General features: G+C 40.3%; 1 protein-coding gene across 2 annotated transcripts in view; it reads left to right on the top strand.

Annotated features, from left to right (window-relative positions):
- The window catches only part of mgat5b (alpha-1,6-mannosylglycoprotein 6-beta-N-acetylglucosaminyltransferase B), an 834,607-nt gene that overhangs the window by 345,170 nt on the left and 472,697 nt on the right, over positions 1-16,740 (top strand). For both annotated transcript variants that reach the window (XM_080208895.1, XM_080208894.1), the window contains exon 4: positions 6,579-6,709. In XM_080208895.1, the coding sequence (XP_080065021.1) occupies positions 6,579-6,709 (131 nt within the window). The remainder of the gene's footprint in view (positions 1-6,578; positions 6,710-16,740) is intronic.

Genomic DNA, 16,740 nt, shown 5'->3' with positions numbered 1-16,740 from the left:
TTTGAAAGGCTGAATTGCCTACGTCTGCTGTTAATTCCTATGTTGCTATGTATCATCCCAAGTTCACCTTGAGCATTTCCTCACCGAAATAGCATGAATCAGATAAAAGTACCGTCCCTGAGTTGTTCACCAACAGTGCATTTTAAACTCAGAAAAGTCAATACCATCACACACACAGATTTTATGCATCACTACATTCCAACACTTTAAACGGTATTTGATAAATATTCCTCCGTTCTGGTAATTAATCATCTAGCTGACAAATTATTATATTTAAGGCACATTAAAATGTAAAGGTGGATGTCCAATTCAAGAAAGTCAACTAATGGACCAGTTGACAAATGAACCACCCATTGGTGTCTTACAAATTGCTGCCTTACATTTTTTTTGCTTTTTACAGTTTTAAATTAAATATTCAGATTATTTCTTGTATTTTGGAAAGTCAAATCAAGGTAGGACTTTCACGGTGAATTGTAGGACCTTAGGGAGTATCGTGGGATAGAGGGGCCTTGGAGTTCAGGTGCATGGTTCTCTAAAGGTGGAGTCACAGCTAGATAGGGTAGTGATGAAGGCTTTTGGCATGCTGGCCTTTATCAGCTATTGTGTATAGAAGTTGGGAAGTTATGTTGCAGTTGTATGGGACATTGGTGAGGCTGCACCTGCTGTATTGTGTTCAGTTTTAGTCATTTTGCCACAGGAAAGATGTTATTAAACTGGAGAGAGTGCAGAAGAGATTTACAGGAATGTTGCCATGGCTCAAGCTATTGAGTTATAGGGATAGACTGGACATTTTTCTTTGGCGCATTGGAGACTGAGGGATGATCTTACAGAGGTGTATAAGATCATGAGAAGCATGGATAGGGTGAATGCACTCACTCTTTTTCCCAGGGTTGGCGAATCGAGAACTAGAGGGCATAGGTTTCACTTAAGAGGAGGAAAAAATTAATGGGAATCTGAGGAGCAACGTTTTTTACAACAGAGGGTGGTACATATGTGGAATGAGTTGCCAGAGGAAATGATTGAGGCAGGGACGTTGACAGCGTTTAAAAGACATTTGGACAGATACATGGATTGGAAGGGTTTAGAGGGATATGGGCCAAATACAGGCAAATGGGGTTAGCTTAAATGGGCTTTTTGATTAGCATGGACCAGTTTGGGCTGAAGAGTCTGTCTCCGTGCCATATATTCTATGATTCTATGAATACTTATATCATCTTTTATTCTTTCACCATTGCTTAGCTTTATATGTGAATCAGTTGTATAGTTTTCAGCTCAGATTCTGTTTTGACTTATTCCAATTGCTGGTCAGATTGCACCCAAAAAGTTTTAATCTTGGACTTACACCACCTGCACATGGCAAATAATTTTTTAAAATACAAATTCAAATGCTTATGCTGTCGCAAAATAAGATAAACACATTTATAACAGGATGCTCCTTGTGCTTTGTGCTGAATGAAGTATTTTTCCTGTGTGGTCACTGTTGAAATGCAGGAAAGCTAGGCTTGTAGCACTTTCCACAAATAGCAATGTGATAATGACCAGATAATCTGTTTTCGTGTTGTTAATTGAATGAGAATACTAGTCAGGGGATAACTCCACTGCTGTTCTTCAGAATAATGCCCAGGGGCCTTTTGCTTTCAGTGATAGGGTAGACAAGGCCTCAAAATCTTATCGAAAAGTTGACTCTGACTCTGGCAATGTGCTATTTTCCTCAGTGCTGTACTGGAGTATCAGCCAAGAGCTTAGTATCCAAGTCTCTGCACGAAGGATAAACCAACAATCTACTGATTTAGAGGCAAGAATTCTAACTGAAGAATTTTTTTTATCACTTTGGGTGTTGTTGGCTGGGCCAGCAATTATTGCCCACCCAGAATTGCCTTTGGGGGGCCATTTAAGAGTTAACGACATTGCTCCAATCACATTGGAGTCATATGTAGGCCAGACGTGGTAAGGATGGCAGATTTCCTTCCCTAAAGGACATTAGTGAACCAGAAGGGTTTTTATGATCATTGACAATGGTTTCAAGGTCATCATTAGACTTTTGATTCCAAATTTCTTTTTTGTTTTAATTGAAATCAAATTTCACTATCTGCCATGGAATATTACCCTGGGTCTTTGGATTACGATATAGTAAAAGCAAATTACTGTGGATGCTGGAATCTGAAAACAAGCTTTGACAAAGGATCATCTAAACTTAAAGTGTCAGCTCTTTTCTTTCCTTACAGATGCTACCAGATCTGCTGAGATTTTCCAACATTTTCTCTTTTTGTCTTTGGATTACTAATCCACTGTGTCACTGCTTGCCCCCAATAATAGTTTTGGTAATGTGTACCATTATGCAATGGTCGCAGTCCTATGCAGGAAAATGTCAAGGAAGACTCAACAATCTAAACACGAGAGATGTACTTACCAAGAAGCTTATTATGTATATAGTTTTAATAAAGTAATTTTTGAAGAAACCTATACGAGTTAGACCTAAGTCACTCATGATTAGAGAGAAAACGTTCTAATACAGGTAAGACTACAAGATACCAGAACAGACATCCGAGTATTATTCCAGATGGGAATCAAACCACTACCAACAGAATCACAACAGACAGTCAATGTGACACTAAAGATTTGTGTATACATTCCTTCCTCTGCCTTATCACAAAATCCAACCGTTTTCTTTTTATTTATTTATTCATGGGAAATGGCTGTCATTGGCTGGCCATCCCCAGTTGCCCAAGGACAGTTTTCTGGAGTCACATGAAGGCCAGACCAAGTAAGCATGGCAGATTTCCTTCCCTAAAGGACATTGGTGAACTAAATGGGTTTTTCCGACAATCTGCAATGGTTTCATGGTCGTCAGTGTATTCTTAATTCCAGATAATTTTTATTGAATTCGAATTCCATCATCTGCCTTTGAAACCAGGTCCCCAGAGCATTAGCCGAGTTTCTGGATTAATAGTCTAGTGATAATACCGCTAGGCCTCCTCCTTGTTATTATTAACTAACAAATCTGCATCTATCTACACATGCACCACAGTTACATAAAAGTCACCTGTTCGAATCACAGATTAACTGGTTATTGTTTATCAGTGACTGGATAAGTAGAATTCTGTTTTATTACATGGGACTCTGGCATTTTTATCATTATTTTGGGGTTTGCATACCCAATTCAAATAACTTATTAATATGTTGCATTAGTTGATGAAAGAAATCAAACAGCGTTCCTATCAGATGGGATTTACTGCTGTTTCTGCCAGGGTTTTGAAATTTATATTTCATAATTCTGTTCATTTTTCCAAGAAACCCATTGATCTTGCGAATAAGCTTTCCTGACCAGAAGCTTGCTAACGGCACATCTATTAATGCAAGGGTAATCTAAACATGCCTAATAAAATTGCTAGACTAATGGGCTAGGAAGGATTTATATGTATTAATTCTTCTGAGTCTATCTGATTGAGAGGGGAGCTTTGTTCCTCAACTTAGCAGAAAATCAAGCAGCTTACTTCAAACTCGTCCTCTAAGATTTGCTACTATAAGTAAGCATAAAGAGGACGATATTTAAAATCTCATAACGAGCTCAAAAATGCTCAAAGTTAAAGAATAAAAGTTGATAATTGTATCACAGTATCATAGAGGTCTCATTTAAAGTTGATTTTAGTCCGACACAAAATATAATTTACAGGTACCTGCTAAATGGCAATCATCAGGAATGTTTGATCGTTGTGCCCATGGCAACAATATTTTAATAGTGGGAATAAACTTGACAGCTTCAAAACTTGTGTAGACTGATCATTAGCAGGTTTACTGTCGGTTATATTCTAATGAGTCCTTGGTAGGACATTGAGTTTTAGTCAGTGATAACAGTTTAGCCCTTAAGCATTCAGTTAATGTGGGGTAATTCATCTAACTGTGAAGCAGCTAGGTACAGCATGTTCTGTGACACAGCCAATAAACCTGAAACAGATCACAGCCTGAAGATATAACGTGGCATTTAGCTATGTTTATCTGTAAACCAAATTAAAGCATTTGTCTGGCTAAATTTTAGCTTTTCCGATCACACTTGTGGATGAGGCTAACAGTGATACCAGCATGATCAAGTTTAAAGAGGCATTAGGGGTGATTTTTAACCTCTCTTTACAATAACTGTACGCTCGACAGAACTGTTGCATTGGCTGCTTGATGCCAGTTTCAGGAAATGTGAAGAGCTCTTGGGTCCAGGTCTGGGCTGAGCTACCAGTTACTCAATGATGACTCACAGGAAACTTTCTGCATCCATGGGTGGGAGATTGGATTGTTCCAAACATGCATGATGCCTGGAATAGTTGGTAAACAGTGGTGTACTTTGTGGAGCTGCAGTATTTTTTTTTATGGAGGAAAGGAGAAAATTCCACTCCCGTTAGCCTTATAAAAGTTACCCCCATCCTGGAGTGGCCACATGTTGTTCCATTGTGGACTGTTGCTTAAGCCCTCACTTTTCTGTGAAAGTGAAAGGTTATGTACGGCTATTATCCTGCAGCTGATGGAGGACTCTGAGTTGAAGACATAAGCTACTTTTGTGTTTTGGATAGTCATGCCTTGTGTCATTTTACTGGGTCTGCCTTTGGCATCCAAGTAAGAGCAGATGTGCTTACACCGCTGCCCTCAGCTTTTCCATTGCCAGAAGACAAACAGCTATGTTGAGGTGATTGTTCTTTTAAGGATTATTCTGCAGAGTAAGGCAGACTAACTTGGCATGTCATAACATCAAGGCATTGGCCCAAATGCTGGTAAATAGTATTAGGTGAGAGTTCATGTGTTTCTCGCGTGTCAGTGCAGACTTGATGGACAGAAGGGCCTCTTCTACACTGTATAATTCTATGATAAGGATCACATGGTCCAGAGATCAATCGAGGAGCAGGTGGGGGATCAACCTGGTGAGCTCAGATATCTGTTCCAGAACCTTCTCGGGCACTGATAAGCAGCCATGAGGCTGCAAACCTCTTTATCGGAGTTATAGATGAATAACCATTGCAGTTGTTGTTTACCTAGCTGATGACCCAGAATTTAGTACACAACCAATCTTCTCTTTTTGTTCCTTCTGTTCGTCCCATTCCCAAAGATCATCTTTAGGATGGCACGGTGGCAGAGTGGTTAGCACTGCTGCCTCACAGTGCCAGGGATGTGGGTTTGATGATTCAGGGTTGAACCAACTTTGTGAGGTCCCGTATTTGAATTCATTCGTGAGGTGCCGGCCTGCTTCAGGTGGGTGCGTTTCCGACCTCAATTAACTCTGGAGTTGAAATGACAGGCCAGACCAGATTGGGTAAATTCATTTTCTCAATTTCAACCACCCACCTGCGCCATTCTTGCTGTGGAGAGGTTGAGTGCATGGACGCTGTGTTAAAATTGGAATCGTGAGATGTGGTGAATGTGTGGGAAGGATTGAGTAAGATATCGGCGATGGTCTATCGAATGCTGGAGCAATACGAATGGCCAACCTCATCTCCCTATTTTTTATGTTCTTAAAAATCCAATACTGATTTTGAAAACAAAAGCAAGTTACTGCGGATGCTGGAATCTGAAACAAACAGAAAATGCTGCAAAATCTCTGCAGACCTGACAACATCTGTGGAGAGAGAATAGAGCCAACGTTACAAGTCTGGATGACCCTTCGTCAGAGCTGAAGGCAATAGAAAAAAGGACACAATCTATACTGTTAGAGTGGTGGGGTGGGGATTGACAAGATGTCATAGACAAAAATAAAAGGAATGTAAATGGTGGTGATCATGGCTAAAAAGGGTGCTGATAATGGCCATTAAAATATCAGAATATGTAAATAGCAGAACAAAGATAAGCAGAGTGACAAAGGACATCCTGAATCATTTAACAAAACACCCCAGTGGAGTTTGGAGAGAGGAGACCATGGGGAGGGGGGGAAACAAGATGGAAAACTATATTTTCCAAAAATGAGAAAATTAAACAATGGAAGAAATTGACATTTTTGAAAACATTAATGTTAATAAAATTTAAATTTATTACTCAAAAAATAATCATTTGTTCCATCATTTCATTTTTCCACTTTTAAAAAATCTCACTTCCATCTTGTTTCCCATCATATCTGCCAAGGTTCCCATCCACCCCCCCCACCCCACCCCCCCAACCCTGGCAAAGCGTTGTCCAGACTCGAAACTTTGGCTTTATTCTCGCTCCCCAGATGCTCGTCAGATTTACTGATTGTGAAAAGTTTGTTTCAACATTAATAAACCCCTTCTATTATCATCCACAGGACTGTAAATGGTCTTTCTATTGTATTTTATTGAGAATGCTGTTTTATCTGTAATCTTTGAATGACAAATTGAAGTTTCATGACTATTACCTCATCATTCATCATTAAAATATTGGCTCATTTATAGCCCTATGGATATGATATAAATTTATCCAGAATCCAAATATAAAGCTTAAGTCTAAAATGTACATTCCTCTATTGAATCTCAAAGGTCCAGAAGTGATTACTGTGTGATATATTTTACTCATTAAGCATAAGATACTTTATCCTTTGTTCAAAACCAAATTCATGCTAATAGCTCAAAAGTGAATTTCTTTTTAAGTTTCCAGCCTGCCGGGTTGATGGAGAAAATTCAAGCGATCGCGCAGAATGTTTCAAACCTGACAACCAAAATGGAGCAGCTTCTACAAACGAGCCTCACAGCAAGAAGGGACATCGCTTTCTATGACAAAGGTACGCTTTTACAGAGCTCCATAATTCAACTCTGAGCCATATGAAAACCCAAGGACAGATAAATTCTGATCAGATTATTGGGATTTTGGTGATAGATTAGCATAATTATTTTGTCCCTTCCTCACAAAACATGTTAAGGTCGAGAAAGTCAATCGAATTCCCATCCATACTTGAAGTGTGGATCTGTTTGCTACTTGATTTCCAATTTGCATTTCTGAATAGTTTAATGTGATTCGGTGCGCTTTGTTTCAACAGCTTTTTCAGTTACACGAAACAGAATGACACTTGAGGCTACATACTTGGAATATTTCTACCTCAGTAACTCCAAATCAGACATAGAAAGAATCCTAACGCATTTTTCGAGTCGTTGGTAGAAAAAAGAATCAGCGGACTCTAGCCTCATTTGAAAATACTCTAATAATTCTCACTAAGAGGACTATGAATCCACCTTGGACAATAGCTCAAAGTGAATGGACAGTCCAAGGTGGCGTGGGTGGCACAATGGTTAGCATTGCTGCCTCACAGTACCAGGAATGTGGGTTTGATTCCTGGCTTGCGTCTCTGTCTGTGTGGAGTTTGCACATTCTCCCTGTGCCTGCATGGGTTTCCTTCAAGTGCTCCGATTTCCTCCCACTGTCTGAAAGACGCGTTGATTAGGTTAGCATTGGCCATGCCAAATTCTCTGTGTACCTGAACAGGCACCGGACTGTGGCGACTGGGGGATTTTCACAGTAACTTCATTGCAGTGTTAATGTAAGTCTACTTGTGACACTAGTAAATAGGTTAATCAGATCATTGCTGTTTGCAACTTGGCTCTGATATTTCCTACATTACTCCAGTGACTGTTCTTCAATATGTGCTTCACCGACTGTGAAACACTGTAGGACGTCCCAGGATCCCCATAACTTAATTGTAATGTTAATGTAAGCCTACTTGTGACACTAATAAATAAACTTTAAACATTTTAATGCTTTGCTCACAAAATGGGCTGCTGCTTTGCAGTTACCCATTTTGAATTGGCAAATTTAAATCCCAGAACATTTCTAGAAGATACTGACCTTAGTTGTGATCAGAGCAACACAAAATCAAAATACGTTGGATGCGGGAAATCTGAAATAAAAAGAAAATGCTGAAATTGCTCAGCAGGTTGGGATACATTTGTGGAGAGAGATCAGATTTTGGGTCAATGATGTTCATTTGAGTCTTTCATTATAATCAGAATAAACTGTAAAGGTACCTTTTGAAAATATTTTTCAGAAATTTGGTCATGGAAAGTAGATGTTGCTGGCTAGGACACCATTTAATTCCCGTCCCTAATTACCCTTCACCTGAGTTGCTTGCTAGGCAATTTCAGAGGGCATTTAAGAGTCAACCACATTGCTGTGGACCTGGTGTCACATGTAGGCCAGACCAGATTATGACAGCAGATTCCTTTAGCTAAAGGGTGTCAGTGAACCAGATGGGGTACGACGGTTGGCAATGGGTGCATTACGTCCATTTGCACTCAAATGATCCTGCTTGTGGGAAAACGGGATTGTTTCCCATTGTTGCTGGCAGTGCCTCCCAGGTGAGATTCACTGGTCAGGAACCTGAGCAGAGCCAGCGAGGTAGGCTGGGTGGATTGGAAATGCTTAGCCTCAATGCCCTGTTCAGCGGGCCATTGGGATTCCTGCAAGTGGCGAACAGGGCCTGCAATAGTTTCATAAGCATCTTTAGAATTTTAGTTCTAGATTATTATTGAATTCAAATTTCACCATCTGCCGTAGTGGGATTAGAACCTGGGTCCCCAAACCATTGCCCTTGGTCTCTGGATTACAAGTCCAATGTCACCACACCACTGCATCCTTCTATATCAGATATGTTCTGAAGACTAGGACACTATATTAAGATTTCTGCATCCTATAGTTGGATAGTGATAAGCCAGAAATAATTAATATTGGCAATTCATATACTGGAAATATAATCATCTTTAATCCTCTTCAAAAGTGTTCTAATCCTTCCTGTTGCTTCTAAAATTAAATCTTCTTATCAGTTTTTCATAATTTATTTTTCCTTGTTTTCATCCTTAAACTTGTCCTGTGTCTTTGATCTACTGCAATTCTGGCTAACGGAAATAAAGATTCAAGTGAGCCTCGTGCAATGATACAATTTCAATTAATATAAATATAATTTTTCTTGTTTAAGGAGAATGGTTAAAATTTCAGATTTAGCCTGCTGGCAGTTGGTATGTCTGGCAAACATTTAGCTCAAGGGCATGAAAGCAAGTTAATGACTCATTTTCAGCTTGGACTTTGTTACTTAGAGCTAATGGATTTGTGTTTGTACAAGAAGTTGCCCTGGGATTTCTGATTAAAGTTGATTGACATGTAATAAATTGGGTCTGTAGCAGAGAGAAAAGAACTTTTTGAAGTTTTAGATTTGGAGTTCTAGCTAGGAGTCTGCTGAAGACAGAGGTCTGCAAGTTGCTCTAAAACTCATCTTTCCCTGAAGCTTCAAGACTGTTAACACAATTTATAGCAAGCATATTTATGTTTGCTAACTGCATTTAAAGTAATGTTTAAGTATCTAAAAGGAGTGTTGCTTATTTGGAACTGAAACAGTCATGAGCTAGAAAGCAAAGTTGCTTTCTTTCAATTTTGAATGTTGTTCAACTGTTAATAGTTAAGGTGCTGCATTTGTTAGAGCTATATTTAAAATATGTTAATGAATACTTTATTTTATGGTAAAAGAACTCTAATTTGTCCGTGGAATAATTCCTGGAAGGAAATATCCTTTCCTTACATTTATGCCAAAATAGAAAAAACTGGGGGGTCTTGTCTGGCATCCTAATATAACTTGGGGTTCCCATCCAGCACCCTAACAAAAATTGATGACACTTGCCAGTATTAAGAAGTATAAGTGTTTGGCAGGGGATTATTTGATTTAAGAAGATTGAGTGTAAGGAACTGGAGCTTTCTTTCATGTGTTGCATTCAGTTAGGTTAAAATAGGGTGTGCCTTGTTTAAAAAAAAAGGTTCTTTCAGTGGCTAAAGATTTCCCAGGTATGGAAGAGGTCATTGAGAGTGGTTTACAAAGGGTAGTTAAAACAAAGCTTTTGGAGATGGCAAGCAGCTGGCAGTTGACTATTACCTGAAAAGGCAAAGAAGGTGGAGATAATTTCAGTGATGGTGTAGCATTTAAATTTGCCAGAGACACAATCTGAAGCATTGGTATTGGCTAGGATTAAATTACAAATAAAACAGGTGGAATTAGAAGCAAATGAAGGAGATAGAGTGACAAAGACAAAGGAAAGGGAAAGAGAGAGCTTGAAGTACAAAAACTGGAGCTGCAAAAAGAACATCAACTTGAAGAGGTGGAGGTAAAGGCAAAAGATGAGGAAGGTGAGGAGGAATCAACTCCTTTTAGACAAAGGCCTAGTAGTGATATGTTAAAGTATATTCAATCACTACTAAGGTTTGACGAGAAGGGTGTAGAAACCTTTTTCATTTCATTTGAGAAAGTAGCTAAACAATTAAAATAGCCACAGGCCATGTGAATATTGTTGGTTCAAACAAAGTTGGTTGGTAGAGCTAGTGAGGTGTCACTCTCAGAGGAGATATCTAGAAACTATGATGAGGTGAGAAAAGTCATCTTCAGTGCACAAGATGTGGAGATGGACTGAGTAAGAAGTCTCATAACACCAATCTAAAGTTCAACAGGATTTTTTGGTATCATGAGCTTTTGGAGCACCGCTGTTTCATCAGGTGATGAAGTGCATATGAGCCACTGCCAGAAATCTATGGACACAAGTTTAGAAATTTAAAAAAAAATCAAGGCCAGGCATGTATAGAATTTTTTAAAAATGAACACAGTAACTGATAGGTGTATAAGAGCCTTAAAAATAGTTTAGACATATGATGCGCTTATGGAAATGGTTATGTTAGAGGAAATTAAAAGTTCATTTCCTGCAATATTAAGATGTCATGAAAAAGAACAAAGGTTAAAACTGTGTGATTGACAGCAGAAATGGCAGATGATTTTGAATTAATTCATAAATCAATATTTGGTTTCCATCCTCAATTTCAATCAATGAGGGATAGAAACTAGGGAAACGAGAAATCCTCAAGTTGTCACAGCAAAGGAGATCTTGTTGTGGATAGGAAGGAATGAAAGGATTGTCGTATGGAATGAAGAGCTTGTTGTATGAGCAACGGTTGAGGACTCTGGGTCTGTATTCATTGAAGTTTAGAAGGGTTGCGGGGGGGGATCTTATTGAAACTTACAGGATATTGTGAGGCCTGGATAGAGTGGACGTGGAGAAGATGTTTCCACTAGAAGGAAAAGCTAGAACCAGAGGGCACAACCTCAGGCTAAAGGGATGATCCTTTAAAACAGAGATGAGATGGAATTTCTTCAGCCAGAGAGTAGTGAATCTGTGGAATTCTTTGCCGCAGAAGGCTGTGGAAGTCAGGTCATTGAGTGTATTTGAGATAGAGATAGATAGGTTCATGACTAACAAGGGCATCAGGGGTTATCGGGAAAAGGCAGGAGAATGGGGATGAGAAAAATGTCAGCCATGATTTGAATGGCAGGGCAGACTTGATGGGCTGAATGGCCTAATTCTGCTCCTTTTGCCTTATGGTTTTATGGACAGATTGTCTCAATTTAAAAATAAAATATATTTAAAAGAGAGATAAGAAACTTTAAATTTTGCATTGTAGGAAAATTGGACACAGAGTGTTGCAGTGTCGGTGGCTTAGTAAAAGTCTGGGAAGATAGAGGTGGTAAAATAGGCTAAGCCGGTGGGGTTTGTTGAAATAGTGAAGGAAATCATGGTTGAAACTAAAGAGATACAAAAGAATGTCCAGCCTGTGCAGAGGTTGGTTGATAAGCAAGCGTCAAATCTTTTTAAAGATGTTATTTTTGTGGGTAAGGTTTGTGTGTACCAGGTGGATTAGGCAAAGAGGTTAGGATCTTAAGGAATATAGGATCAAGTCAATCTTTAATGATGAGAGGTGAGGAGACATGTTGTTCAAAAGGAGTATTGCCAGAAAAGATGGTAATGTGTGGAATCATTCCTGGAAGGAAATATCCTTTCCCCACGTTTTATGCTAAGATATTTGCAACATCTCATGGTTAGCCATTATTGTTGCATAAGGGAGGACACTGAGTCTTTATATTCAATGAGACCTAAATGCCCTCTTTTGCCAGTCATAAGCAGGCAGAGTGATCAGGTGGCTTTGTTAGAATTTCACACTTCCCCTCGTTGCTGTCTAACCCATGGTTTACATCCCCTGCTCCACCATCTTCTGAATTCATTAAGAGATGCACGCTAGCTTTAAGCAGTGCTGGATAGCTTTAATTGCTGTGAAGGAGTTATGATTTTGGATTCCCTGCTGATACATGCTGCCAGTGAGCAGTACTGTTAGAGCTGATTACACCACTCAAATGAGTAGGAGCATGCAGTTGGTGTACTGCCAACATCACATTGTATGGGCGTAAGTTTAACATGCACCAGAATCCCTACGCCTGTTTTCTGAGACTGTTCAATTTAGTCCCACTTTTTGGAAGTCAAGCTTCTCTTGTCATTTGTTAAAACAAACCAGAAGATCACTATTTTCAAAAGGAGATTCATGAATCTGCAGTGAAAATTGAGTTCAACAGTGAAATAGTAAGGAGCGCTTATCATCAATGGCTCTGTCAAAATCTGTTCTATTCCAAAATGCTAATACATAATTCATGTAAGTAAGCAAATCCCCCCTGCAGTTCAATATTGAAGATGCTGGTACAATCATTGTATTTTGGAAGACATTCAACTGCATCACTTTCCAGTTAGATGATGTCTCCAAAATTCTTCAGTGGTAGAGCTTCCCCTCAGTTGCTGCAGTTTAACCAAAATCAGGGTCATGAGAGCACAAGACGGTGAAACTGAACGTGCAATTCATGCTCAGCACAAATCAAGTTGTCACAATTATTTGTACTGTTTCACAAATCGTCAGCTAGAAGCTGACTCTGTAGAGAAAACTGATCATTCCCTCCAGATTGAATTACTCCCCGGTGGGAATTTCTGCTAACTGTGTTTGTTTGTGGGTCTGCAGGGAAGCTCAGTTGGGTACAGATGCACCAATGGCACGTTTTTAAAAAAGCTTGATTTTTAAATGAATTTACTATGGATACAGGGCGGCACTGTGGCATTGTGTTTAGCACTGTTGCCTCACAGCGTCAGGAACTCTGGTTCAATTCCTGACTTGGGTCACTGTCAGTGTGGAGTCTGCACATTCTCCCTGTGTCTGCATTGAGTTTCCTCCGGGTGCTCCAGTTTTCTTCCACAGTCCAAAGATGTGCAGGTTAGGGAGATTGGCCGTGCTAAATGGCCCCTTTAATGTCGGTGGGACTAGCGAAGGTAAATACATGAAGTTATGGGGATATGGCCTGGGTGGGATTGTGGTCAATGCAGACTTTATTAGCACTTAGGTCTTATTGAATATAAAGACTCAGTGTCCTTCCTTATGCAACAATAATGGCTAACTATGAGATGTTGCAAATATCCTAGCATAAAACGTGGGGAAAGGATATTTCCTTCCAGGAATGATTCCACACGTTACCATCTTTTCTGGCAATACTCCTTTTGAACAACATGTCTCCTCACCTCTCATCATTAAAGATTGACTTGATCCTATATTCCTTAAGATCCTAGCCTCTTTGCCTAATCCACCTGGTACACACAAACCTTACCCACAAAAAGAAGGGTGCCAGGCAAAAGGCAGGGAATTATAGGCCGGTTAGTTTAACGTCTATTGTAGGTAAAATGTTAGAATCTGTCATCAAGGAGGAAATAGCGAGGCATCTTGAGGGGAATTGCTTGATAGAGCAGACGCAGCATGGTTTTGTTAAGGGGAAGTCGTGTCTGACGAATTTATTGGAGTTCTATGAGGATGTGGATAGAGGAGAGCCAGTGGATGTGGTCTTTCTTGATTTTCAGAAGGCGTTTGACAAGGTACCTCACAAGAGGTTATTGCAGAAGGTCAGGGGGCATGGAGTTGGGGGTAGGGTGTTAGCGTGGATAGAGGATTGGTTGTCAAATAGGAGGCAGAGAGTGGGGGTCAATGGGTGTTATTCGGATTGGTGGATGGTGACTAGTGGAGTGCCCTAGGGGTCGATTCTGGGGCCTCAGCTATTTACCATTTATATAGATGATCTGGAGGAGGGAACCGAGTGTGTGGTGTCAAAATTTGCTGATGACACCAAGATTGGTGGAACGGCAAATTGTGCGGAGGGTGTGGAGAGTCTGCAGAAGGATCTAGATAGGCTGGGCGAATGGGCCAGGAATTGGCAAATGGAATTTAATGTTGGCAAGTGCGAGGTGGTCCACTTTGGTAGGAATAATGGTAGGAAGGATTATTACTTACATGGCGAAAAACTGCAGCAGGTGACGGTGCAGAGGGACCTCGGGGTCCTTGTGCATGAGTCGCAAAAACCCAGCTTGCAGGTGCAGCAGGTGGTCAGGAAGGCGAATGGGATGCTGGCCTTCATAGCGAGGGGGATTGAATATAAAAGTAGGGAGGTCTTGCTGCGGCTGTATAGGGCATTAGTGAGGCCGCAGCTGGAGTACTGTGTGCAGTTTTGGGTGCCATACTTACGCAAGGATATTTTGGCCTTGGAGGGAGTGCAGAGGAGGTTTACTAGGCTGATGCTGGAGTTGAAGGGGTTGAGCTATGAGGAGAGGCTGAATAAACTAGGCTTGTACTCATTAGAGTTTAGAAGAATGAGGGGAGATCTCATTGAGACATAAGAACATAAGAAATAGGAGCAGGAGTAGGCCATCTGGCCCTTCGAGCCTGCCCCGCCATTCAATAAGATCATGGCTGATCTGTCGTGGCTCAGTTCCACTTTCCGGCCCTCTCCCCATAACCCTTAATCCCCTCTCTTATCAAAAACCCATCAACCCACTTCTTGAAAATATTTAGCGAGGCAGCCTCCACCACTTCAACGGGTAGAAAATTCCAGAGATATAAGTTGATGAATGGGATGGATAGGATAGAGGTGGAGAGACTCTTCCCGCTCAGAAAGGACAGTAGGACTAGGGGGCACAGCCTCAAGATAAAGGGGGGGGCGGTTTAGAACGGAGTTGAGGAAGAACTTCTTCACTCAAAGGGTGGTGAATCTCTGGAATTCGCTGCCCGTTGATGTGGTGGAGGCTGCCTCGCTAAATATTTTTAAGATGCAGGTTGATGGGTTTTTGATAAGAGAGGGGATTAAGGGTTATGGGGAGAGGGCGGGAATGTGGAACTGAGCCACGACAGATCAGCCATGATCTTATTGAATGGCAGGGCAGGCTCGAAGGGCTAGATGGCCTACTCCTGCTCCTATTTCTTATGTTCTTATGTTCTTATGAATGGCCTCCTTCTACACTGTAGGATTCTATGATTCCAAATTTTGAATTTTTGAATAGGTTATTTTCAATAATTTAAAATCTGGTTCCTTGCAGATTGGCACAATGATTAATGGTGATGTATCTATTTTCAGCTAACTTTGTCGGACTGTTCCAAGTTATTTCTCTGAAAAGAACTTGGCATCATTTTTTAAAGCAAAGTTTTCTGTTTTTAAGAAGAAAATTGTCTTTTGAAATGCTGCCCCATTGGGCTGGTTAATAGCAGATTTTGGGTTTGAAGTTATGCAAAATGATTTGAGCAGAAGCTTGAGGAAAAGCACACTTTTCAAAATAAGTTATAAACTGAAGTTTATTTTTTTCATGTCACAAGTAGGCTTATGTTAACACTGCAATGAAGTTACTGTGAAAATCCTCTTGTCGCCACACTCCGGCGCCTGTTTGGGTACACTGAGGGAGAATTTAGCATGGCCAGTGCACCTAATCAGCATGTTTTTCGGAGTGTGGGAGGAAACTGGAGCACCTGGAGGAAATCCACGCAAACACGGGGAGGACTTGCGGACTCTGCACAGACAGTGACCGAAACCAGGAATCAAATCATTGTGCCACCGTGCCCCCTAAGTAGTACAATGAAGTACACAAAATTTTGGGGACTGACAATTATGTGCAAAGTAGAAACTCTATATCTGCTAATGTTTTGGACCACCTTGAGTTGCAGTTCTTAGCTTACATTTTTCCCAACATTTGTGAATGTACTTCTGGCACTTAAAATTTTTAAGGAACTAATCAAGTGATTTCTTTAAAGATCAGGGTGCTCTGAAAAACTAACTGCTGTCTTTCTAATAGTTTTTGATGGTGTTGCCTCAGCTTGTTCTAATCTGTTATTCTAATTGTCCTGATTTTGATCTCCTTATGCAATGTCTCAGAGGTTTTAGAAAGACATATATTCTGAAAGCCTTGGCTTGGGGAAAAGTAGTCCATTAGCTACATCAATGGGCAGCACTTAATTGAAATCTCATAAAGACATCCTAAATAACATGGTAGGAAAGATCATTGCTAATGATGTCTGCTTGAAAGTGGCTGTTAACTGTTGTTTGAACTGGAGGAATATAAAAATGCACTGATTAATCATTATCAGTTAGATATAATTCGTAAGTTCTTTGTCTTGAATTATTATGTGGTTTTATTGAACAGGTACATTGGGTGAAATTCTCACAATCAGCCTGTGGCAGGGATGGGCACAGTGATCTAATGAGGGAAAAAAGTCAGAAACCCACCAATATAAAATCATGTTGCAATTCTCCCAATGGCAGGTTAATGATGGGTTGGTCTTCCCACTGGTTGATGATGCAAATATCATTTGCATTCATTTGCATCTCATGAATGCTCATTAAAACAGCTGGCTGCCGGCATCAAGTTGGGCTTTCCAAATTTGCTTCACGCCAATGGGAATTTACACTGGCATCAAACCCAATTGCTAATGAGTGGCCTGCACAAGACAGTCTTCAGTTCACCAGTGATTTAATATCTAGAATTAAGAATCTAATGATGGCCATTATCGAGTGCCAGGAAAACCCATCTGGTTCACTAATGTTCTTTAGGGAAAGAAATCTGCCATCTTTACCTGGTCTGGCCTATATGTGACTCCAGAGCCACAGCAACA

This window comes from Carcharhinus amblyrhynchos, chromosome 21, assembly GCF_965287045.1.
Source record: "Carcharhinus amblyrhynchos chromosome 21, sCarAmb.v2.hapA, whole genome shotgun sequence".
NCBI classification, from domain to species: Eukaryota; Metazoa; Chordata; class Chondrichthyes; order Carcharhiniformes; family Carcharhinidae; genus Carcharhinus; species Carcharhinus amblyrhynchos.
Note: the sequence above shows the minus strand (reverse complement) of the source record. Positions and strands in the feature narration are given on the sequence as shown.